The following is a 25,955-nucleotide window of genomic DNA, read 5'->3' as shown; positions in this document are numbered from 1 at the left end:
TAACAGAAGTAAGAGGAGGTGCAGAGCCAGGACTTTTTTGTGCAAAACAGGGTCCTTTGAGGCTACAACCTTCCATGTGAGTAATAGCAGACTTACCTCTGCATAAAACATAAATGTTAACAAATGTCCATAAGCAGCCCTCAGGCTGCACTTGCAGTTTAACTATACTGCAAGGTATCTGTTACAGTATGATTTTTCATGCATTTAAAATTGAAAACTGGAGTGCTTTTGGTGGGAGTGACCCATATGTGGGCGTGGCTCAAATAGGGGTGTTCCTTAAATATGGTGTGGGGTGGGGCTTAAGGGGCGTCACAGCAGTACTTTGCCTAGGGCGCCGTTTCAGCTAAGGCCGGCCCTGCCTGCACCTCAGTACTATTACACAATGTGGCTCATACATTATGCTTGCACATGCTACTGTTCCATGTATAATGCCACTGTCCACAACCTGCTATCAATGTATGTCTTTCAGGGCAGCAAGGTGTGTGACACATGCTGTAGGTAGCATCCACCTGTGTGACCCAGGTAACCTATTGTCTGTCATGTCCACACATGCATGAATGTGTATACTTAACATATATATGTCAGTACTTCATGTACATGTATGCATGTGTATCACACAGCATAGACACAGATATATCATTTATGGGCCACATACAGGTATCAGGTAGTAAACGAGTATAATGGGCATATATACTGACAGGTAAGATGTACATAGCTGTAAACCTGTGTGTTTACAATAGGAGTCCATTACAATGTGTTCTGTACATGTAAGTGTATGAGCATGCACACTGTGGCCTTCTGTGGTTAGAATCAGAGTGCATCCCAAACAGCCCTGTGCTACTAAGTGTATGAGCGTACCCACTGCCACCTTGTGTAATGTGAGTCAGTGCATCCAACAAGCTTTTTGTTACTGAGTGTATGAGCATGCCTAGTATAACCTTGTGTAGTTGTAATCATAGTGCATCCCAAACTGCCCTGTGCTACTAAGTGTATGAGCATGCCCACTGTAAACCTGTATAGTGATAGTAGTTGTCCATTCCACAGATGGGCATACTCCAGTTCAGGTTCCTGTTGTGCTACAACTATACCTCTCAGGCCTACCTATGTACTACCTGCATATGATGTGTCTTGTTTGTGCATACAGGTTGTAATGGACACCTACTTTAAACATACAGGTTTACAGCTATGTACTTCATGACTGTCAGTCTCCCTGTTGTTGTCCTCAATCTTAGAAGGGCATTCTGATTGCCTTGGAATGTGTAATCTCTGTGGCGCATCTCGTAACTGCGTAATACTGTAATAGTGATCTATAGATAGGCAGGAGTTCTGATCCCACCACTGGCAACTGTGTGTGTGTGTGTTTGTGTGAATGTCAGTAAATGGCTGAGTGTGTGTGTGTGTGTGTGTGTGTGTGTGTGTGTGTGTGTGTGTGTGTGTGAGCAAATGGTTGTGTGTGTTTATTTTTGTCTGCATCCTGTCATGACAGCAGGTTTTGCTGCATTCCAAAGAGATACCACCTTTTGTACTGGCCCTTATCCTTGTCAAATGCTAAACCTCTCTCTTCCCCCCTCCCCACTGTGAGTAATCAGTCCTGTGATGTCACCCAGCTCAGAAGTGTAATCAGAGTAAGTCTAATTGTATGTGTTCTGTGGCACATACCCCAAATGCATACCACTGTACTAGTTACCTTTACATAGGCAAGACGTGTATGCACAATACTGGCAAGTGTGTGCGTGTTTGTGTGTGTGACTACCCTGTAGCCAGGCATACACATGTGTAATGTCTTTTAGCACACTGTGGCAGCCATCTGTGGTGACCAGTGTCTACAAAGTATTACAAAGTTAGGAATGGTAAAGAATACACAGTCAAGCATGACTAAATTTGGGTATGTTATTTTCCTGTACCACTGTCGACCAGTGACGCAGGAGTGGTCACCGGGGTGTAAGTCCATACCCATCATTCCCCCACCCTAACTCCACAATCCACGGGGTAGATTACATTAGCCATCATTCCCCACCCAAAACTTCCCATAGACGACAACCATCCCTTCTCTGGTGGACTGCTTAAGATTTAAATGTTATAACACAAGAGATGCCTCTATTTTGTGTACATGCCAGTTCCTTTGGAATGCTTCTGTGTCACAAAGGGTGTTCAGACGTGTGTATATATATATATATATATATATATATATATATATATATATATATATATATATATATATATATATATATATATATATACATACATATATATATACATATATATATATATATATATATATATATATATATATATGGCTATAGCTGTGTATAAGCATATATATATATATATATATATATATATATATATATATATATATATATATATAAAACAGTTGTACAGATGTAGTCTTGTCTTTGTTGTTTCACAGAGTATAGTACATTCAAGGGTACTGTACATATCTACACGAAGTGACTGTCCCATGTGTTTTCAGTACTGTGGAATACCTGTAGTAAGATGTGCATTATAAACTCCATGCGACATGTATACAGCCCAGATGGCTTAGTGGTACGTCCAATGACCTCAGTGTACATGGGCCAGGGTTCAAGACCTGCAAGTCTTGTTGATACTGTCAATTAGGATTGCATAAGGCAGTTGTAAGCAGGTGTAAATGTGTTTTTGTGACAGTAAGCAACGGGTACACACAGGTAACAGACATGTACAACTCACAGTACACTTGAAATGCCCTTCTTTGGCAATCCTGCTGATGTCACCCACCTACAAATACACCTCTGGGACTACTATAACCCAGTAATCTCCATGGCATGTGCTGTAACTACTTAATCCTGTAATGTGTTAAACTAGCTTGGTAGGTGTTCTAATCCCAGACAGGCCAAGTGTGTGTGTGTCTTCCTGCCTGCCTGAGAAAGAAACAATGCTTTTAAAGTATGCACACTCTTTATAATTCACATACACACCTTTGGCAATCATGCTGATGTCACCCACCTAGAAATATAGCTCTGGGAGTGCTGTAACCCAGTATTCTCCATAGCGTGTCCTGTAACTGCGTATTGCTGGAATGTGATAAACTAGTTAGGTAGGGGTTCTATTACAAGACAGGCCAACTGTGTGTGTGTCTGTCTGCCAGAGAAAGTAACAATGCTTTTTAGAGTATGCACACTCTTTACAGTTCACATAACCACCTTTGGCATTCCTGCTGATGTCAGCCACCTAGAAATACACCTCTGGGACTACTATAACCCAGTATTCTCTGTAGCATGTGCTGCAACTGCGTATTGCTATAGTGTGATAAACTAGTTAGGTAGGGGTTCTATTACAAGACAGGCCAACTGTGTGTGTGTCTGTCTGCCTGAGAAAGTTACAATGCCTTTTAGAGTATGCACACTCTTTACAATTCACATAACCAGCTTTGGCAATCCTGCTGATGTCACCCACCTAGAAATACACCGCTGGGACTTCTGCAACCCAGTCATCTCCATAGCGCGTGCTGTAACTGCATAATGCTGTGGTGTGATAAACTAGTTAGGTAGTGGTTATATTCCAGGACATGGCAGGTGTGTGTGTGTGTGTGTGTGTGTGTGTGTGTGTGCTCGACATTCAGAGCCTGTGTGGAGGTGGCTGTGAGTGTCTAACCACTGGACATGTTGTGGGGTGGATTTTGTAGTTTTCCTATATGGTGTCCGCATTATATGTCATAATGTCCACCTCACGAGGAGTACAGATGTCAATCAGCCAAGGGACACTGTTGGCAAGCCATACCCCTACATCTGACAAAAGGCCTGATGAACAAAGTATGCAACCCTACTATTACCCGGAATACGTTCTGAACCCATGTGTCATACAGAAACACACTTGCCTAGAATATCCTGCTATTTTGCTAGTACCTTGCACATTGATGACAGATAGTAGGCATGGTGTGATTGCAGTGGGCTGCAGAGGGCATGGCAACCTGTACAGCAGTACAATAGACACATAATTGCAGACAATGTGTCTTCACTATGTTCCCCACTGGATGCCTGCAACATATATGGTGCCATCAAATATGAACCACAGAGACCATACAATGCCTTACACATGTGCTCTGTATGGACTGATGCCACTGACACCTGTATCATGCTATCAATGCCGGTGCAGAGTCAACCTGCTATCTATAAGCAGGTCCTGCCACACCAGGCCAGTATTGTCATATCTGAGGATAACAGTCTGTGTACACAACATATGCCAGCCAAACCAGGTACACTTGTAAATGTCACTGTACATTATTGTGGGATGTGCACATCCCAGGCAATGTCCATGTCAAGGACTATCAAACACAGACATGGCATGCATTGCAAAACAATGGCCATACACAATGGTAACCAGGATGTTAAGACAGTTCATACAATACCCATCAATGTGGGACACTGCAGACACTGCAACCCTGTACTACACTGCACACCTTTGTCAGGTGGTGTGATGCCAAGGATTACCCCCTCACCCAGCCTTGCACAGCTATCTTGCACAGCCAACCACTACACACCCATGAATCAATGCACACATGCATGTCCATACTGGCACCTTGTGTCTGCATGTGGGGTATGATGCTCCCAACCATAGTCACACCCAGTATAACTCCCATTGGGATACCGACTGATGTCAGACACGTTCACATGCCCTAGCCCATAGAACCTACTGATATCACCCGTGGTGCGTGTAGTACCTGTGCATTACTGCAGTGTGGCAAACTAAGTAGTTAGGAAGTGTATTTGTGAGCCGGACAAAGTCTGGCAATGTGAGTCCATTAGAGTGTGGTTGTGTTGACAATGACATTCGTTCATGTGGACAGCCATGTGAGCTACACCTAATGTATGTCTACTCTCTGTTGGAGATGTCGTTCACCAGCACACATATATGTTCTTACAGCACACCATCATGTCAGCTTTGTGGCACAAGCAGTAACTGCATGCACTTGTAATAGTAATGACTAGTCAGTCAGGGGTTTGAACCCCTCTACTGGCAGGTGTATGACATACGATGCTTAGGTTTTAGTCTCCAAGCCCTTCTCTGATGTACTTTGCCTCTGTCCGTCCCTCCCACACACTCTCCGGTGGATGTGGAGTTGTACACCTGCTCAGCAGCAGCTTGTGTTTTGTAAGTGATGGTCATGACCAGGTGATGGCCTCTGCACCCATTGCAGTCCTCCTCTAGCTGATTGCCTGTGGACCAGCTGTGGTGATGTTCCCATAGCCAATTGCATGGAAACAGTGCAATTTCTAGTAACATCATGTTGGTGTTTGCCCATGACAGTCGCTGTGAGTGGACCCTGGATCTGGTGTTTGGTAAACGTCATCACAGATGATATCTGGATGTTCCTCAAACAGTTTACACAGTGGAAAATAGCTTAAAGACATGAGGGTGATGTGCCAGACATGACTACAGCATGTAAGTGTAGCTATGCTTCATTGAGACTAATGCCAGTTTAACAAGTTGTGTGTCGTAATGGCTATTCTGCATGTTTTAAAACTGACAAGACAGTGCTCTGTTTGTGAGGGAACCCCCATCTGTAGGGCCATCCGTGGATTGGTCAGTGTATGAAACCATTTGTTTCCTGTGTTACTCACTGAACACACATCTGTGAACTCCAGAAGCATAGTGTGAGGATTGCAGTCAGTAAATGGTGATAGTGACGAGAGTTACTGCCATCGCATCCCTTACTGCACATATGTCACATGAAACAGTGGTATGACAGTCACTGTCTGGAGTTCTCAGTGGCATGCCAATAATGGGCCACTGTTCATAGCTGCAATCACAAGTCTTCTACACTTTGTACAGATGTCATGCAGTATATATACATGTGTGGTGCTCCCTCTGCAAATGTATACCATCTGTTGTGTTAGGTTGATGGTCATATCTATGCATGCTGTTATAAGTAATGTTGAGTGTTGTTGAGTATTAATAAGCCATATCTGTGTTAAAACTGCAACACCATAGGCTGTATGGGTTTGGAGGTCCCGGCAGAACCTCCTGTCCCACTTCAGCTGGCCATGGCACTGGGCACCAGCACATCTGGGGCCCAGCCTTGGACCTCCACCTCTGTTGGCTCTACACCACCCTCTGGTGAAACCGCCACTGAGAATGGGGTTTGTTCCCCCTGGGAGCAGGTCCAGACAGGGACTTGTTCGCTGTCATTCAGTCCCGGACATGGTGCGTAGGGGGGCTCAATAAGGGGTTTCGAGGCCAGATACACCAGCTCGAGGGCAGAGTGTCACATTTACAGGGTGAGCTTGCCCCTCCTAGACAGCCCCCAGCACTGCCACCTTTGCGGCCATTTTGGTGAAGTAGTGGCTGCCCATGGCTGGGGACCTCCATCCCACTGTTTCCATCTGGGGGCTCATGGGCTTGTCACTGCCGAACACCCCTCCCCATCCAAGGGGTATCCCCCCACATGTGTCATATACCGACCCTGTATGCTGTCTTGTCTGCCATCCTACCCAACCTATCCTCAACGAGCATACCTACTCTCCTTCCCCCACATCCCACTTTCACCCTAATGAAACTAAAGGCCAATCAGTTCCTAGAACATTTGTCCCATACATAGCTGTCCATTTCACACATGTGACCACTGGACACATGTAACCCTTTTAATATGCATCACAACATACTCCAGTTGTCCTCACCCCTGTCTCCCAGGCACACAATCCTGGTATGCACATGACTCCTAAAGGTTCCAGGTACATGTGATGCAGATGACCCCATTGTACACACACTACCGGTCCCTCTATGGTTACCCCATTTACCTTTTTCATGATGATGATGTCGCACACAGCACCTTGCAAGAGTAGTGTTCTCACATAATGATTGGACAGGAACTGTTGTGTTAATGTAAATAAAATGCACAGAGTGATGTATTTGGCCAATGTACAAATGTTTGCATGTATTAATGACACATGTCTGTCTGAGGGGTTCTTATGAGTACAACAAAAACACATTATGTCAAATGCATTTTCATCGACACATGTAGAGCGAACAGGCAAAACAGTGAAGCAGCTGTTCAGCGAATTCTTTCCCTGGGAAAGAAGTCGCTTGACTGCTTTGTTGTTTTGCCGTGTTCTGAAGTGTATTGTGGTCCCTTGTCCGGTATAGCTCCCGAGCGTGATTGTGCAAGAGTTACTGACCTTAGGGTTAAGGGTGTAGGTTAAAGTAAGTGCATATGTATGAAAGTGTTTACTGTTTTATATTTTGTGTTAAATGTATGGTTGAGTTACGTGTGTATGTGTTTTCAGTTGTTTACTTTTGTTTTGGGGGGTAGAATTAGGGTTAAGATAAGTGTGTATGTGTTTCGAGCTGTTTATGTAAATAAGCGAGAGTTACTAACCTTAGGGTTAGGGTGCGGGTTAAGGTAAGTGCATATGATTTAAAATGTTTACTTTTTTTTTCGTTAAATGTATGTTTGGGTTATGTGCATATGTGTATTTAGTTGTTTACTGGTTTTTGGGGGGTATAATTAGGATTGGGTATGTGTGTATGTGTTTGGAACTGTGTAATGTGTTTTTTTTATTGTGGGGATTGGAACAGTGATTTCTTTCCCTAGGAAAGAAATCGCTGTTCTTTGGATTCAACATTTTCAGCTTTCATTGAAAATGTGTCGATGTAACATAGTTCGCTGTTTTAAGCGTTCGATGTTGCAATATAGTCCCCTGTCTGAGGCAGACTTGATATTACATATGACAACACCACTACATAATACAGGCATTGCTGGTGTTTCCCTTTTCATTCCTTTGTAATGCTTTATTGTCACATGGGATGTTCTTGATATATATATATATATATATATATATATATATATATATATATATATATATATATATATATATGTCTATATGAGTATCTATATCTGGACATAAACACACACACATACATCTACATGATGGAAAACATTTCCTATACTGTTGAATGACTGCACTGGATGATATGTTTGTGATAACATCCAATGTCTGTAAATCTGCCATGGCTTAGTGGTAAATCACATTAGCTGTGTGTGCAGGGTCCTGGTTTTGAGCCTTGCAGAGGCCATTTATTTTGTTGCTGGCAGAACAAGGCTGTTGGATACGGAGTGATTAAGGCACATTAAAGCAGTTGTGAGCGGGTGTGTGTGAGTTTGCGTGGAGCTAAGCAATGCTAACCTCCGGTTACAGTTTCTTACACTCAGCCTCTACATTGTTTCATCAGTATAATACTTGCATACTGGCGGCCAAACAGGCTTACATCCGCTTGCTCCCACACTTGCAAATGCACTGCATTTGGTGTTTGCATCTGACACTTACACCCCTGGGTGGGAGTGAGGACTACGATATTACCTTATGATGCCTATTACATTGGATTACAAGCCTACAGTATCTGGAATGGCTGCCCATTAGGCGAAAGCATGCCATTCGACTGTACGGAATCTGCGGCCTGTCCAGAGTTTGATTCATATTATTGGTGTGTTCCTCTTACAATCTGCACCTGTCTGGCTAATACATGGGAAATGACACTCTTCAATACAAACACGTAATTGGGTTTTGGAACCCACATCCTTCTGCTGAGTCATGCTACTGCAAACCTAATATTCTATCATCCTTCTAAGGTTGTAAGTGGAATATGTGCTTTCTGTCCCTATCAGACCTCTAAAACGATTGGGGACATATATCAACTGAATCAGGGACACGTCATAACATCAGGGACACATTTAAATTATTAGTGCTATTAACCTGACACATTGACAGACTCAGAGAATATGAATACATACACATTTTCTGAGGTAAATGATGTTTATAACTCTTAATTGTTGTTATTATTCATTACGTGTAATTCACCACCTTTCCTCCAAAAGTCATTAGTTTTAGGAGGGATTAAGTGGGACAAAGTTAGAATTTGAGTCAAAATCAAGGATGTCCCTGAATCGGGGACAGTTCAGAGGTATGGCCCCTATTTGTTCCCCCAATGGTTTATGTCCTGTCCAGTGGATTTGCTCTTAGGGGTTGAGAGGTATGGGTGTCAGCTATGCCCATTTCGGAATATTACTTACATCCCCGGGGTGGTCCTAGTACAACTGCGCCAGCCAACACCTGCACACCTAAGCCCATAATTGCATACCCATAGTTCCCCCACCTGCCCCTCCTCTACAGCACTCATTCTTATTGTGGGTGCAGGTGGGTTATAAACACACCACTACACACTGCCCACTCTCCGCGTGTCGGGACACATGTCGTACATTGTGTCGACCCATGGGTTATCAGACTTGCACAGCCTACTGGTCTGTGTACGTCTACAGCCTGGTTTGATGAATCATTACTGGGACTGACTCTGATGATCATTAATTTTTGGGTGTCCCACAAGGGACATCGATGTCGATGTTTCAAGTTTAGACCTGGCAGGTCTCTCCCACTGGTAGTATCCTGCTAGTGGTCTGGGGAGCAGTGGTGTGTTTACTTTTATTGTGTGTCTGTATGTCTCACCGGCCTAACTGGGGGAGTGGATGCTACGTGGTACATGTTTGTTTATTGGACCCCTCACCCCCATATGCATGGCCTGTGAACATATGTAATTCATAACTGCTGTATCATATCCTAGCTATATACATGTGTATATTTACAGTCACACACACTATATATATATATATATATATATATATATATATATATATATATATATATATACATTACCATATACAGATATATCTGTATATGTATGCATAGATGTATATATTTATATATTGCTATATATATATATATATATATATATATATATAAATAACAACATATGGGTCTATGGATGTCTGCATATGTATATATCTATATGTGGGTATGTATATGCATCCTGTCTCTGTATGTATACATTTGTACTACGGAGAGGGAGAGGTTTATCTCTATGTCGCTATGGGTAGATATACACGCACATACCTCTACATATATATACATATATAATCTACATTGGTTATTCCATTCCTTGCCATGTAGATTACACTTTGTTGCAGTCAGACTCGTAGTGGGTGTGGCTGCTAGATGGGAGATGCCTCTGCCCAATGAACACATTTGCTTACATCCCTGGGGCTGTTCATATAGGCCGACATCAGCCAACACCTGCACACCTAGACCCATAAGTAGCTACCCATAGTTCCCCCATCGCACCTCCTCTACAGCACCCATCCTTACTCTGGGTCTTGGTCAGTTCAGAACACACCACTACACGGTGCCCACTCTCCACTTCACGGGGCCCATGTCATACAATTGTCTCGACCCATGGGTCATCAGGCTTTCCCACCCTTGTATTCCGGGTATGTATACACCCCAGCCAAAATGGTCGGTGTATCACCTTCTTTTGGTCTTGTCAATTTTTGGGGTGTCCCACAAGGGACACTCCCATCTGTGTTCCAAGATTAGATTTCACAGGTGCACTGTGTACCCCCCCCAGTTGTATCCTGCCTGTGGTCTGGGGAACAGTGGACTATTTACATTGTAGGCGGGTTTGTGTGTATGTTTCCCGTGTCTGGCTGGGGAGGGGTGGAAGGTCATGCTACATGTTTCATGTTTCTTGCTTGGGCCCCTCACTTCCATTGGCATAGCCTGTGAACATATGTCATTCTTGTGTGCTGTTTCCTATCATAGCTGTATATCTGTGTATATCTACGTGCGTGCGCACACACACACACACACACACACACACACATATATATATATATATATATATATATACATATGTATATATATATAATATATATAATATATATATATATATATATATATATATATATATATATATATATATATATATATTATATGTGTGTGTGTGTATGTATATGTTTGCAACCATATATAGCTATATACCCAGGAACCCCACTCGGCCTTCCTGAGAACACTGGAAAATATGAAGGTCTCTCCAAACACCATTATACTGGGCGACTTCAACTACCCAAACATAGACTGGGAGCATTACTCTAGCTCCAACACCCTAGCCCAAAGGTTCCTAGAATTTATAAACTCAAATGCTATGGAACAACTTGTTACCACTCCCACAAGAGGGGAAAACATACTGGACCTGATCATCACCAACATGGGGACTCTATGCTCCAGACCAGAAATGTATCCCTCACTGGTAAGATCAGTCCATAAACTATTCTCACTGGATATTCACATCCCAACCCCACCCCCTGCCCAGAAAACCACAGTGAAAAACTTCTCTAAAGCAAATTTCACACTCCTCAAAACCGAGGTGGAATCCTTCAAAGCCCCCGGGCCTGTGGAAAATACGGCCCAGACCGCAGAATCCTTTATAAACGCATTCTATGAACAACTTCAGGAATGCATGGATCATGCGATCCCAAATAAAACCAAGACCCAATCCTCCAAAGGCAGACGTCCTGTCTGGTGGACCCCAGCCATAAACAAACTATACAATAGAAAGAGGAAACTACTAAATGATAGAGCAAAATCCCAAAAAGGGAAGGCATCACTGATCAGTATTAGCAAAAAACTACGGGCACTCATAAAATTGTCTAAGGCCAGCTTCGAGAGAAAAATTGCACAGGACACTAAGGATAATCCAAGGCTTTCTTTAGTTATGTTAGGAACCTGGGTGGTAATTCCCAGATATGCTCAGAATTACTCCAAAATGACAAAAAATACACTGAACCCACATCCTAGCTGACAGGTTCAGTGCAAACTTCTCTCCCCCCCCCACCAAAAGGGCAAATATCTATCCCAGCAGAGTGCTGCCCCCCTGACATCTCAGATGCTCAGGTAAGAGCCGCCCTCTCCAAAGCAAAAAACACAGCATCAATGGGACCAGACGGTGTCCCGGGCTGCGTCCTACATGAACTCCAAGAAGAGCTAAACCCAAACATAAAACTACTGTTCAATCTCAGCCTTACTACAGGATATGTACCCAAAGAGTGGCGTACAGCAACAGTGGTCCCTCTCCACAAAGGTGGTGCCTCAACGGATCCTGGAAACTATCGCCCCATAAGCCTGACTAGCTTGGTCTGCAAAGCTATGGAAAGGATCATCATGGACCTCATAAATAAAGATATTGGGGACCTACAGACACTGGATCCTACCCAGTTCGGCTTTGTTAAGGGCAGATCCTGCCTCTTAAACCTGGTCGATTTCTCTGAAACAGTCAACAAGGCCATTGACGAGGGGAAGGTGGTCCACACAGCCTACCTGGACCTCGCAAAAGCCTTCGATACAATACCCCACTCGGGCATTATAGATAAGCTCACTAGCTTAAATATAAACCCCTATGTCACTAGATGGGTTGCAAACTGGCTCAAGGACAGAACCCACATGGTTAGAATTGCTGGAGTCATGTCAGACTCCAAACCAGTTACAAGTGGCGTCCCACAAGCCTCAATCCTGGGACCTCTGTTGTTCGGTATATATTTCTCGGAGGTACAGGCCAACACGGAAGGACTGTGACTGACCAAGTTCGCAGATGACTGCAAACTGGGAGCCATAATCAACTCTCCAGCCGACACAAGCATCCTCCAAAAGGGCCTCATAGAAACAGACAACTGGTGCCAGAGCCATGGCCTCAAGCTAAACGCCTAAAAGTGTATAGTCATCCCCTTTGGCAAAAACAAAGTGCCCACAAATTACCACATAGGTGGTAATCCATTAAGTACAGAAGAAGTGATTAGGGACCTGAGGACCCAAGTTGATAGCAATCTCTCATTTGACAACCACGTGGCCAAAGTGGTTAGAAGAACATTTTATATAGCCCACCTAATCATGAAGGGATTCACATCTAGATCAGGGGAGGTTATCGTGCCTCTTTACTCATACCTCATCAGGCCGATAATTGAGTACAATGCCCCTTTTGGGATGTACCTTACCAGACACCTGCAGCAACTGGAAAGACCCCAAAAGTACCTCACCAAGAGGATCAAAGGGCTCAAACAGATGCCATATGCTGCCCGGTTAAAGAAACTCCAGCTCTACTCAGTGGCATACCGCCTGCTCAGAGGCGATCTGTACCTGACGTACAAAGCCATGTCCAACCGGAATTAATGGACATGCTGCACCTCAGAAAATCCAAATCCCATCGAGCTACGTGCTCGAGAGACTTGAACCTCAGCACTGAAATAAATAGGACATGCTGGAGGGACAGATTCATAACCCAGAGGCTCCCTTCACTCTGGAATAAAATCCCAGTCCAGGTTAGGCAGAGTCCCTCATTGACTCTCTTCAAGAGGAATCTTGATGAGTGGATGGGAGATCATAGGTTTACCCCAGGTATCACTTCTGTGTCACTGTTAGACAGAGGCACAATATACTAACCTCGAAAAAGGGCATAGCAAAATTAATTTAAAATGGGTGGCGAAAGCCAAACACACTCTGGCTATGCTTATAAATGCCCTAGGGCAGACAGCCTAGTATGAACCTATGAACCTATATATATATATATATATATATATATATATATATATATATATATATGTGTATATACATAGATAATATATATGCATATATATATATATATATATATATATATATATATATATATATATATGCATATATATTATCTATCTGTATATTCTTATATACATTTCCTGGGCACTGCTTAGACCCACGCAAGCACACTCAGACTTGCTTACTGGTACTTATATATGTTTACTGCTGCTTATTTGTGCTTACCCCTTCTTACTAGTGCTTTATCTATTATGACAGTGCCACTTTGAATGACATTTAGTTAGATATCTCATGCAATACTCATGTCAGTTTTACAGCAAAACGACATTCCTTCCACATGGAAAATGATATGTGCTATTGTTGGGCTTGAACCGTGAATGCCTGTTTGTTAGGCGGATGCTCTAAACACTACACTACAGACATTGACTCCGCATGTTTTTCTCTATTTGAATGACTTTGATGTGTAAGCTATGCTCAGCGGAGGGCTGCGACATGCTAACATGCTGCACTTTGCTTACACCTTCGATATTGCAGCAATTCAAATGTATAATATTGACACAGGGAATATAATTGTGAAAGTTCTAGGGACAGGGTTCAACATTCCACTACGTGCTTGTGTGTTTACTACTTCGATTTTATTTCACTGTTCGTGGACACTCTTGTATGCTTAGCATACATTTCGGTATCTACGGACACTGAATTACTGACTTTCTGTTAGAGGTGGGCTCTACTAGTAGGTATAGTAGGTTGTGCAACTGTCAGGGCATGTTTACATGCCCTCTGCACCCGCACACGTTTCCTGTGCATGTCGAGTGTGCGGTGGCGCCCCCTCATACATATTCATATGGCATTACTGCACCATCTATAGTGAGGACGCTTGGCACAAGGCTAAAATCGTCCTTGCGCTGAGCTTCTTGAATCCTGGGGAATGTTTCAGCTATATGGCATCTGAATGTCCATGACTTTTTACTTTTTCTTTTTTAAGTCTTTATGGATACAAGTTCAGGTCAATAAAACCATACCCACTAGCTGTGTTTCTAAAGCATAGCCAAACTGTCCAACTATGCTGTGCTGATAAGGTCATAAGATGGCCAAAACATGTATGTCCTCAGCTAGTTGGGTTTAGCTTTATTGGCCTGAATGTAATCCTAAAGACTTAAAAAGAAAAAGTAAAAAGTCATGGACATTCAGAAGTCTAATATAGTTGAAATACTTGATGTTCTTAAGGTGTCATTTGCATATATCCCCTTGGCCTCTATTACAGGAGGTTTAAAATTAACAAATACTGAGTTTTTCTTGTAGTTTTTACTCATTGTGTGACCTTTTTACTCTTTGGTTTGGCACAAGAAATCTGTAGAAAGTCTAAAATAATGAATGGGGGAAGCACATAAATAGGGGCAGATTTTAAATATTGTTCTTATAAACTTAGAAAGTTGATAGAATAACACAGTTTGTGTTAGCATGCTTTTTCTTAAAGATTTGAAGTCTGAAACTCCAATGTATGTCATTATTTAGTGACTTCAGTCCTCCTCGTTGACTTGCCAGGAAACCACAAACTTTTGAGGAACAGACCAAAAATATGGACATTCTGAGAAAATCTTGACAATTAAGACATATATGACCATGAGCGTTTTAGACATTTCACGTGACGTGCCCCAGGAAGCTCCATAAATGTTCACTGCGCTTCAACGAACATTTACAAGTAATCTATATTCCAGCTTGTCAAAGTTTCCTATAACATGCGGAATTACCGGGTATCGTACCGGGGTACGTGAGAAAGACTACGTAATTGTCAAAGAATGCACAACAGACACTTTTACCCCTTCAATTTTCCGTTGAATGTCGATATTTAAAAAGCGGTCAGTTATGATAACACAGAACTGTATATTTCCAACAAGTTACATTTATTAAATCAAACTAAGCTGACTACTAACCATACTTCTCAACTTCTTAGCGCAAAAAATCTGTACAAAGCCTTAAATAATGGGGAAGTCCAAAAATAGGGGTAGATTTTAAACATCGCTCCTGTAATCTTACAAGAATAACACTAAACAATTCTGGAGGGATAGGTTCCTGACCCAGAGACTCCTCAGCCTCTGAAATAGACTGCCCATACATGTCAAGCAGAGCGCCTCTTTGGCCCTCTTCAAAAGGAACCTTGATGATCGGATGGGAGATAGGAAATTCTTCCCGGGGATCACATCAGTCGTCCTGCTAGAGAGGGGTCCAGGGAAGTAAATATTGTGGGAATAAATAGCCAGGGAATTGTTATGGCTAGGCTTAAATAGGTCCTAGGGTCAATAGCCTATTATACCATGACCCCCCCAAAACGTGCACGCTGATTGGCCAGCGTTCCCGTTGTAAATCGAGTTATACTAATGGAAAAAGGTCCGGTCGCCTGGACTTTTTTCCATTAGTATAACTCGGTTTTTTAAAACACTGTCTCGCTATGTTAAATGGGTTTAACATAGCGAGACAGCTTTAAAATAAGCAACGGAGATCTCCGTTGCTTATTTTAAAGCTGTCTCGCCATGTTAAACCCATTTAACATAGCTTAAATTTTAAAAAAAGCAACGGAGAAAGCAAGATCTCCGTTGCTTTTAGTTCGCTATGTTAATTGAGTTTAAAATAGCGAGACAGTTTTAAAATAAGCAACGGAGATGTCCATTGCTTATTTTAAAACTGTCTCGCCCTGTTAAACTCATTTAACATAGGGAGACACTAAAAAGCAACGGAGATCTTGCTTTCTCCGTTGCTTTAACAACTCTGATGTACTGCGCAGGCGCAGTACATCAGAACTGCCGCGGATGCCAGACATCTGCGGAAGGGCAGTAAACAGGCATTATACTATGCCATTATTTAAGAAAAGTAATAGTTTCTTTTCTTAAATAATGTCATGGTATAATAGCAATAACCCACTTCTGGGTGTGGGTAATGCTAAATTTACCCACGGTTGGCTTTGTAAATTTAGCATTACCCACACCCAGGCGTGGGTTATTGCTATATTACCAACCTATGAATAGAATTTATATTGCCATGCATTGTCCGAATAGGGTTGCCACCTTTACAAATGCCCAAAGTGGGACATTTTTGGTACAAACATCAGATTTTGCAGGGCAAAGCATACTCACAGCCAGTAGAAGGGACAGATCTTCACTTTTTTGCCTAAATAAAAGCTTATTATTGTAGCATTTTAGTTGCTTATTCTGTTTCTTATAACATTTAGGTGTTTCGGATACAGAATAACTATTTTATGCAACTATTACATACAATATAGGAAATATGTTTGTACTAAAATCTCAGGACATTTGCCATTTTTTCGATTTCTTTGCAGGACACAACTGCCCAAAGAGGGACTGTCCCTCGCAAAGTGGGACAGGTGGTAACCCTAGGACACAGAGTCCGAAGGAAGCACAAAAGTATATCAACACTTAGTGATTTTCCTTCCAAGCAACTGCCAGAAAAAACGCAAATTTTAAGAGGAACAGACAAAAACATAGGGAAAAAATCTGGGCGAAATTGAAGTGTATTAACCAACCACCAAGTGTGTGCAGGAATTGGCGTGTCCGCCGTGATTGACATGCCGGAGGGTGGAGATTAACACCGGCAATGTGCCGTGATTGACACGCAATGCAAATATAACGTTAAATCCGTGACATGTAGCAGAAACAGTAGAATTAAAAACAAGAGCAATTAATAAGCACAATAATGACACGAATGGCCTTTCCATTCAAATGTTCCACAAGCATCTTGATAACCAAATACTCGACCTTTCGGATGGGGCTAGTACATGGCGCTTTTAAAAGAAACCGCGTACTACCGAACAGCTGTTTCTAGGATGACACTCGCATCCTTTCGGCTGTCTTTAGGGCTCAATGACTGCATGTGCACCCTACGTGTATTTGTACATTTTTATTCCATGTGATAGGAGAAAAGGTTTCACAACATCCAGAATTTATTTTTTTAACTATCCTTTTAAGGGCAAACAACGTCAACCTAGTTGATGAGCTCTGAATAGAGTGTCTTGACATGCGTTTCCAATGTTGAGCAGAACACGTATGGGTTTACAAATTTAAATGTACAATGTTTCCAAAAGAGAAATACCTTTTGTATTTTACAATTACCTAGTCATATAATCAGACAAACACATGAAAAGACACTGCATTTGGAGCTGTCTAACCGCATTTAAAACTGTTGCCCCGATTACGGAAAAGTACCGCTTTTATTTGTTTACAATTTCTTCACGAATGTGTGACAAGATACTTGCAGGTACACCTGAGTGGTATGCATATCTGTCAACTCTCCCTATTTAAAGGACGTCTTGATTTTTTGGACTCAAGATTTTAGCTCTCTACCTCTTAATCCATGTTAAAACTGGTGACATACGGAAAAAATGTCAATGTCATGCGTTAATAGCAGTACTATTTTAAAATTTAAACACATATAGTAGTGATATGGTACAGAAAATTGTAAAAACTGCTTTATTAATGGCGAAATATAGGTCTAAATTACCTTGTGTTTTGGTGGCATATTTCAATCAAACTGTGGACAGTGCAGTCAAAATGGTCATGGGCGGGGTTTGGGCAGGGCTTGCGACTGCGCATCTGGTGGGTTAATACACTAATTTCGCCAAAATCTGTACATCGTGGGAAAATCTGGACACTTGAGAGATATACTAAACAATCTGAAAAGTGAAAGCATCATCCACATAAAGTTTAAAATACCCGCGGCTCTATTACACGCGGAAGATTTAGCAGAATTACTTCTGGTCAAGACCATTCTGCTGTGCACAACAGGGGTGTTATTGGGAAAACAAGTATTCCCACATTCATTGTAAAGGAGCAGAAAAACATATATACTCATTAAAAGCGATAAAATTACACTGATTTTTAGAATTGGTTTACTTACTCACGAAACATGACGACAAAATGAAGTAAGCTATGTGGTAATAGTTTATTATTTCCCTACTGTGGGTACATCGGTTTTACCGCCATTTTCAGAATTTTACTTTTGGTTTGTTGGAGAAACCCTGAAAAGTACACGCTAGTTATAATTTTTACAAGTGTGTGGATTACACTACTTTATTTTATTGCAGTAAATTTTAACACGTTTAAATCACTATGCTGTGTAAGAAAAAGTGGACGCCCAACGTTCCCGGTGATCACTGGGTGCTTCTTGCAAAAGGTAAAGCCACTGAGAGCGTGACAGGCTCACTCGTGTTTTAGCGGCTGCGTTTCCACAGCTTTATTACTTTTATGGCGATTTAACAATTTCCCACATTTGTTAATTTGATTTGTACGACTGCTTGTCTTATTGCCTTCCACACCAGCTCTCTCACCCGCTAGCAGATGTGGTGGTGTGTGTATTTGCTGGTTAATACGCAGCAGTGGTCTGTCACATAGTAATTCGTGACACTTTGCATGTGTTAATGAAATAGAACTTGCACTTTTTAAGTATTCCATCCAATTTTTAGTAGCTCATCATAATTGCAGATTTGTATGGGAGCTTATTTCTTTTTTGGGTTTGTTCTTTAAGCAATCTGTATTGGTACTTAATACATACAGATGTATTTACGAAAAATAAATAACTTTTAAATGTAACTGTAAATTTCACAGAACTAGCATCAAGCTAAACTGTTCTCGGAGCGTAGGCAATAGGAGACCAGTTTTTCACGGCCATGGAGTTCTGCGGGCATTGGCTACTGGTTGCTCAGCCTTCCAAATGGTGCTGCAACCTTCAGATTAGCACTGCTGAAACTGTGTAAGCAGTGGTACTTTTCTTTGCAAAAGGTTGTATATTGTTCAGTTCAGCTGCAGTATTTGTGTGCCATCAGAAATATAGGTTCTCTGTACAGTAGCTTATTTTGTTGTGTTGTCAATTTAGCCTTGCTGGCATGGTTGTACTTTTGTGTACTTAACTTTCCCTATACATTGTTTTTGCAAAGTACTGGCCAAGGGGCAGCCGCGGTGGTGCAGCGGTTAGCGTTGTCACCTTACAACAAGAGGTTCTCTGGTTCGATCCTCAGCTGGCGTGCTTTCTGTGTGGAGTCTGTCTGTCCTCCCTGTGGTCGCGTGGGTTCCCTCCGGGTGCTCCGGTTTCCTCCCATATCCCAAAGACATGCTGTAGGTGGACTGGACACTCTAAATTGGCCCCAGGCATGAGTGTGTGTATGTGCATTCTGTGTGAGGTTGAGCCGGGTAGCAAATCGACACCATAAAAGTCCACTGCCAATCATGAGAGGACAGGTGAGCCACTATGGCAACCCCTAACCAGGAAAAGCCGAAAGAAGAAGTAGTGTCCTGACAGAAGGGGAATTTGGTACAACCCTTAGCAATTATTTGGATGCATTGTATTCTTCTGGGAAAATAGATGCCCTTGTAGTATTATGTATTGCTTCTACTCTGTTACATCATTCTTGGAGTTAGTATATGCAAAGATGAAGGGAGTGTAGGGGGCTGATATTCTCTGCAATCTGTTTAAATGGCATTACAACAAGTTTCTGTGAGGGAACCCAGTTCTGATTTGTAGATCTGCGCTGTGTGACACTTCTTATTTGCAATGGTGATGGACAGGTTGACAGACGAGATCAGCCAGGAGTCCCCGTGGACTATGATGTTTGCAGATGACATTGTGATCTGTAGTGAGAGTAGGGAACAGATGGAGGAGACCCTGGAGAGATGGAGATATGCTCTAGAGAGAAGAGGAATGAAGGTCAGCAGGAATAAGACAGAATATATGTGTGTGAATGAGAGGGAGGGTAGAGGAATGGTGAGGATGCAAGGAGTAGAGGTGCCGAAGGTAGATGAGTTTAAATACTTGCGGTCAGTAGTTCAGAGTAATGGTGAGTGTGGAAGAGAGGTGAAGAAGAGAGTACAGGCAGGATGGAGTGGGTGGAGAAGAGTGTCAGAAGTGATTTGTGACAGACGAGTACCTGTAAGAGTGAAAGGGAAGGTCTATAAGAGGGTAGTGAGACCAGCTATGTTATATGGTTTGGAGACAGTGGCATTGACAAAAAGGCAGGAGTTTGAGCTGAATGTGGCAGAAATGGCTTAGAGCTGATCCTTGATGTAATCCCACCTCCACCTTAAATGCATCTGTCACTCCCACCGCAGACCTCACTGCTGTCACACTACCCTCGTACATATCCTGTACCACTCTTGCATACTTCTGTGACACTCCCGACTTCCTCATACAATACCACTTTCTAGGCACCCTGTCATTTTCTTTTCTCTAAGTCTACAAAAACACAGTGCAACTCCTGACCTTCTCTGTACTTCTCCATCAACACTCTCAGAGCAAACATCGCATCTGTAGTGCTCTTTCCCGACATGAAACCATACTGCTGATCAGTAATCATCACGTCCCTTCTTAACCTAGCTTCCACTAGTCTTTCCCATAACTTCATGCTGTGACTGATCAATTTAGTCCCTCTGTAGTTACTACAGCTCTGCACATCACCCTTATTCCTAAAAATCGGTACCAAAACACTTTTTCTACATTCATCAGGCATCCTCTCACTTTTCAAGATTTCAGCAAACATGATCGTGTTAAAACAAGAGTGGTCTCTCACATATTTCCCCTCTGGGAGTGAATGATTCTGTTTTCAACTTGTTAAAGCGGTTTTAAAGATGAAATGGCCCTGATGTATTTCTGTTAATATTATGTTATTACTGGGATCTCAAGAAGATAGACTAATGCAGGACATGTGTAAGTAGGTACATTGTCATGAGAGCCAAGTTACCATTTGTTTTATTTGTGTGGGATATTTAGTAATGTTATAGCTTCAGATAGGAGTTTTTTCATGTTAGATTTACTTTTTTTTTTAAATGCTTTCCATTACTTGGAGGGTGTATGCATGTCTGTGTGTGCATCACGATTTTGCTAACAGTTCAACGCCTGCTGATTATCTCTTTGAGTAAAGACAAAAGAAGGGGAATTACTTGTTGGCAGCTTCATCAGATTTTACTTTCATGCTGTGAATATTACTACACAGGAAACCAGACCAAAAGCATCAACATTTTAATGATACATCTACATATATTACGTATCTCTTAAAATGGAGAACATCAACATTTGTGCTGTAACAGAGACCTGGTTCAAAGCAGCAGAAAGCACCCCTACACTACCAGGCTATAACTCATTCCACACCTTTCGGCCCCAGAACTTGGACTGAAGCTCCAAAGGTGGTGGTGTTTCCATATTCATAAAGGATGCGCACACCTGCAAACTGTTAGCCCAACATAATGCATCAGAGATACTTCAGGTGCAGCTAACATTGGGTAAGACAGCGATTCAGGTCGTAGCCTGTTATAGGTCCCCAACCATATCCCAAGACTCATACTCCACGTTCCTAAGGACCCTGGAGAATATTAGGGTCCAACCTAACACACTCATACTACGCGATTTCAACTACTCCTCCATTAACTGGGAAAACTGCTCATGTACCAGTACACTTGCCCAATGTTTCCTGGAATTCATTAATTCCAATGACCTAGACCAGCTTGTTCTTACACCCACTAGAGGTAGCAACATCCTTGACCTGGTCATTACTAATATGGGCGACCTTTGCTCTACACCAATAGTCAGTTCCTTCCTGGTTAAATCCGACCGCAAACTAATCACCTTGGAAATCCACCCCCCCGCCCCACATCCCCGCAAAGGTAGCCACCATGAAAAACTTCTCCAAAGCTAACTTTGGGCTCCTAAAAACAGAGATGGCTAACTTCTTGGCACCCATGTAAGTTGAGAATAGTTGTGTGACTGCAGAATCATACACCAATACATTGTATGAACATGTACACAAATGCATGGATCTCACCATACCCAATAGAACCAAGACACTTTTCTCAAAAAAAAAAAAAAAGAAAGCCAATTTGGTGGTTCCCTGCCATAAACAAACTCTACAACAGAAGGGGGAAACTGATGCAGAATAAGGTGAAGTCCCAAGACTGAAAAACTTCCCTTATTGGCCTCAACAAAAAGTTGAGATTCCTCATCAAATCCTCTAAAGCTAGCTATGAAAACAGAATTGCAGCAGATAGTAAAGACAACTACAAGGCCTATAGTTAAGTAAAGAATCTTCACGGCAATATCCAGATTTGTTCTGAGCTACTGCACAATGGTACCTCCTATACTGAGCCAACAGATATTGCCAGTATACTGGCCAACAGCTTCAGTGCCAACTTTACCACCCCCCCAAAGGACCAGTTACAATACCAGTAGATTGCCAGGCTCCCAGTATTACTACTACACAGGTTAAAACAGCACTGTCCAAGGCCAAGAATACAGCTTCTATGGGACCTGACATTCTCCCTGGTTGTGTTCTACATGAACTACAGAGTGAACTGGCACCTCACCTGTGTGCCCTGTTCAGTCACAGCCTCACCTCAGGCTTTGTCCCTACCGAATGAGCGACTACAGACCCTGGGAACTATTGCCCCATTAAAGGGTAGAGAGGGTGGCCTAATGGTTAAGGTGTTTGCCTTACAAACTCAAGATGTAGGGTTCGAGTCTCACAAGGGATAATTGGCTAGGCTTAAAATGGCTCGCAAGGGCAGTTAGCTTAGTACTAACCTATTAGCCTGACGAGTCTGATATGCAAAGCTATGGAACTAAACAAGGATATAGGGAATCTCCAAACTCTGGATCCCACGCAGTTTGGTTTTGTGAAGGGTAGGTCATGCCTGCTCAACTTGGTCGACTTCTTTGAGTCAGTCACCAGAGCTGTGGTTGAAGGCAAGGTGGTTCATACAGCCTACCTTGATCTGGCCAAGGCTTTTGATACCATTCCCCACTCAGGAATCCTAGAAAAACTCACTAAGCTTGGCATCAACCCCTATATTACTAGGTGGGTTGCAAACTGGCTCACAGAACCCACAGTGTGAAAGTAGTTTACTCCAAGTCAGACTGCTGACTAGTAACGAGTGGAGTCCCACAAGGTTCAGTCCTGGGTCCTCTCCTGTTTGTTATCTACTTCTCTGACGTCCAGGCCAACACGAAGGGACTCTGGCTGACAAAGTTCATAGACGATTGCAAGTTGGGAGCTATTATTAACTCCCCAAGTTCTGTTGACATCCTACAGAATGGCCTCACTGTGACCAACGACTGGTGTCAGAACCATGGCCTTAAGCCCAATGCCAAAAAATGTGTTGTTATCCCCTTTGGGAAAAACCCGGTTCCCATGAATTACCACATTGATGGTAGTCCACTGATCACAGAAGGCGTTATAAGAGATCTGGGAACACAGGTTGATGGCAACCTCTCTTTTGATTACCACATTGCCACTGTTAAAGAAAGTCCTCTGTGGCACATCTCATTGCTAAGGGTTTTGCATCCAGGAAGAAAGAGGTCATTGTCTCCCTCATTAGGCTAATCATCGAGTACAATGCCTCATTTGGCATGTAACTCACTAGACACCTGCAACAATTGGAGAGGCCGCAAAAGTACCTCACAAAGAGGATTCTAGGCCTTAAACACTTGTCCTGTATGGACAGACTCAAAAAAAAAAAACAAAAAAAAAAACTCCCAACTATTCTCTGTCTCATATTGCCTACTTAGAGGCAATCTCTGCGTGACTTAAGCCATGTCTGACCCAGCTCTGTTAGAAATTCTACATCTAAAGAAATCCCAATCCCTCCGCACCACACGCTCCAGAGGCCTCAACCTCATTACCACAATTAACAGAAAATGCTGGAGGGACAGGTTCATAACCCAGGGACTGCCCATGCTATGGAACAGACTTCCCGTACATGTCAAGCAGAGCACCTCGCTGACCCTCTTCAAGAGAATCTTGATGAGTGGATGGGAAACAGAAAATTCACCCTGGTGATAACTCCAGTGGCTCTACTTGACAGAAGCGCTTGGAACTAAGGTCGGGAGGCACTATGCCAGGTTAATCCTATGGCTCGGCTTGTAAAGGCCCCAGGGCCATTATCCTAGTACACATCTATGAACCTTTTAAGCAAAATACATTGCCATCTTTTGAGGTAGATAGTAACATTTTCTGAAATGTTTTATGAAATATTATCTAACAAACATATTTATATCTGAATGCATTGCTGTATGTACATATCATTTTTAGATATCGTACTACTCAGTTTTCCATTATTCTTACAGCAAATATTTCACTTCTCTTTCGGTCATTGCTCTTTCTAAAGTCTGACTGTCTTTTATGAGCAGTCTTCCAAAACTCAAATTCTGTAGTTAGCATTTTGTATGCTGACACCCCATGGTCTTCATTTGGTAACAAGTCTGTAGACAGTCTCTCTGAATGGTCTGGATTACATTGAACTTAAATCGATTTCTCAACCATTGGTACAAATGCCTCCTAGGGCACCTATTTTGATATCCCCTTAGGCATGCCTCTTAATTCATTGGACAAGGAGGGATCACGGGTGCAGTCATTGTATTTCATAACAGTCCCTGTGAGACATATTGATTTTGAACAAATGTCTTTGATTTCTGTTTAGCAGTTTCCCATCCAAGATATGAACAGCGGACAACCTTGCCTGCTCACATTGTTCTTATCCCAAGAGGAACAGATGGGTCACTGGAAAAGGGTTGGAGGAAAGGCTTGTTCGTCAAATGTGGGCCAGACAGAAAAAAAATACTAGTTGAAGGTAATGGTATAATATACAGGAAATTATACATAGGGGCAGTGGTATAAAGAAAGGTACCAGACAGGTACTTAATCTTTATAGTAAGATCAGCTTTCCACTTCATTTCTTTTTTGTGCACGTGTATGCAGAATGATCTAATTCAAGCATGTGAGATGATTCCTGTCCCAGAGACTTCCCATACTCTGGAATAAACTAGCTATCTATATCAAACAAAGCTCCTCATTAGCACTCTTCAAGAAAAATCTTCATGATTGGATGGGAAATAGGAAATTCACCCCGGGGATCACCTCTGTGGCTCTGCTCGACAGTGGCACAGGAAAATAATTTTCTTGGGTGGCAAAAGCCAGGGTACCTTTTTGGCTGGGCTTGTATAGGCCCCAGGGCCGATAGCCTAGTAGCTACCTATGAACAGAGTGGCAAAAATGGATACATATTGCAGGGCATCATAAAATGAAGGAGACTTAGATCTGTCAAAGACAATTGGGAACTGAACAAATCAAATACAGTTAAGGCGCTTATTATCAGACATTAGCGCTTTCATCTTACAAATTTATTGAGGCTTCTTCAGAAGTAAATCTCCTTTGTCTGTATATGCAAAGAAACAGAGACCTTTAGAATAAGGTAATGAATAATTATAGTACAGTATCAGTTTTATTTCAGAGCTGCATCTTAGTGAATTTAGATGCTTGATAGCTAGTGTTCTATATCCATGTTTCATTTTACACATATAGACTAGTCTTCCAACAGAAGGTGTGAGTTTTTTCTCAGCTGTGAGTTCCCTTTGGGCAGTATGATACAGAGTATTGAACAAAGCAGACTGCAAATACATTATGAACAATTTTAGCGAAATAAAAGATGGCTGTTTAATGGCCATTTAATGTCAGGAAGAACATTGTAGTGTCCTACAGTG

General features: G+C 42.3%; 1 protein-coding gene across 2 annotated transcripts in view; it reads left to right on the top strand.

Moving 5' to 3' along the window:
* Window positions 1–18,403: 18,403 nt before the first annotated feature.
* Window positions 18,404–25,955, top strand: part of RNASEH2B (ribonuclease H2 subunit B) — a 593,154-nt gene continuing 585,602 nt past the window's right edge. Inside the window, exon 1 of one of the 2 annotated variants that reach the window (XM_044071685.1) lies at window positions 18,404–18,611. In XM_044071685.1, the coding sequence (XP_043927620.1) occupies window positions 18,548–18,611 (64 nt within the window). In that variant the 5' untranslated portion in view covers window positions 18,404–18,547. The remainder of the gene's footprint in view (window positions 18,612–25,955) is intronic. The other variant, XM_044071684.1, reaches the window with a different exon arrangement.

This window comes from Protopterus annectens, chromosome 5.part0 (assembly GCF_019279795.1).
Source record: "Protopterus annectens isolate FY-2018-M chromosome 5.part0, PAN1.0, whole genome shotgun sequence".
Classification (NCBI taxonomy): domain Eukaryota; kingdom Metazoa; phylum Chordata; order Ceratodontiformes; family Protopteridae; genus Protopterus; species Protopterus annectens.
Note: the sequence above shows the minus strand (reverse complement) of the source record. Positions and strands in the feature narration are given on the sequence as shown.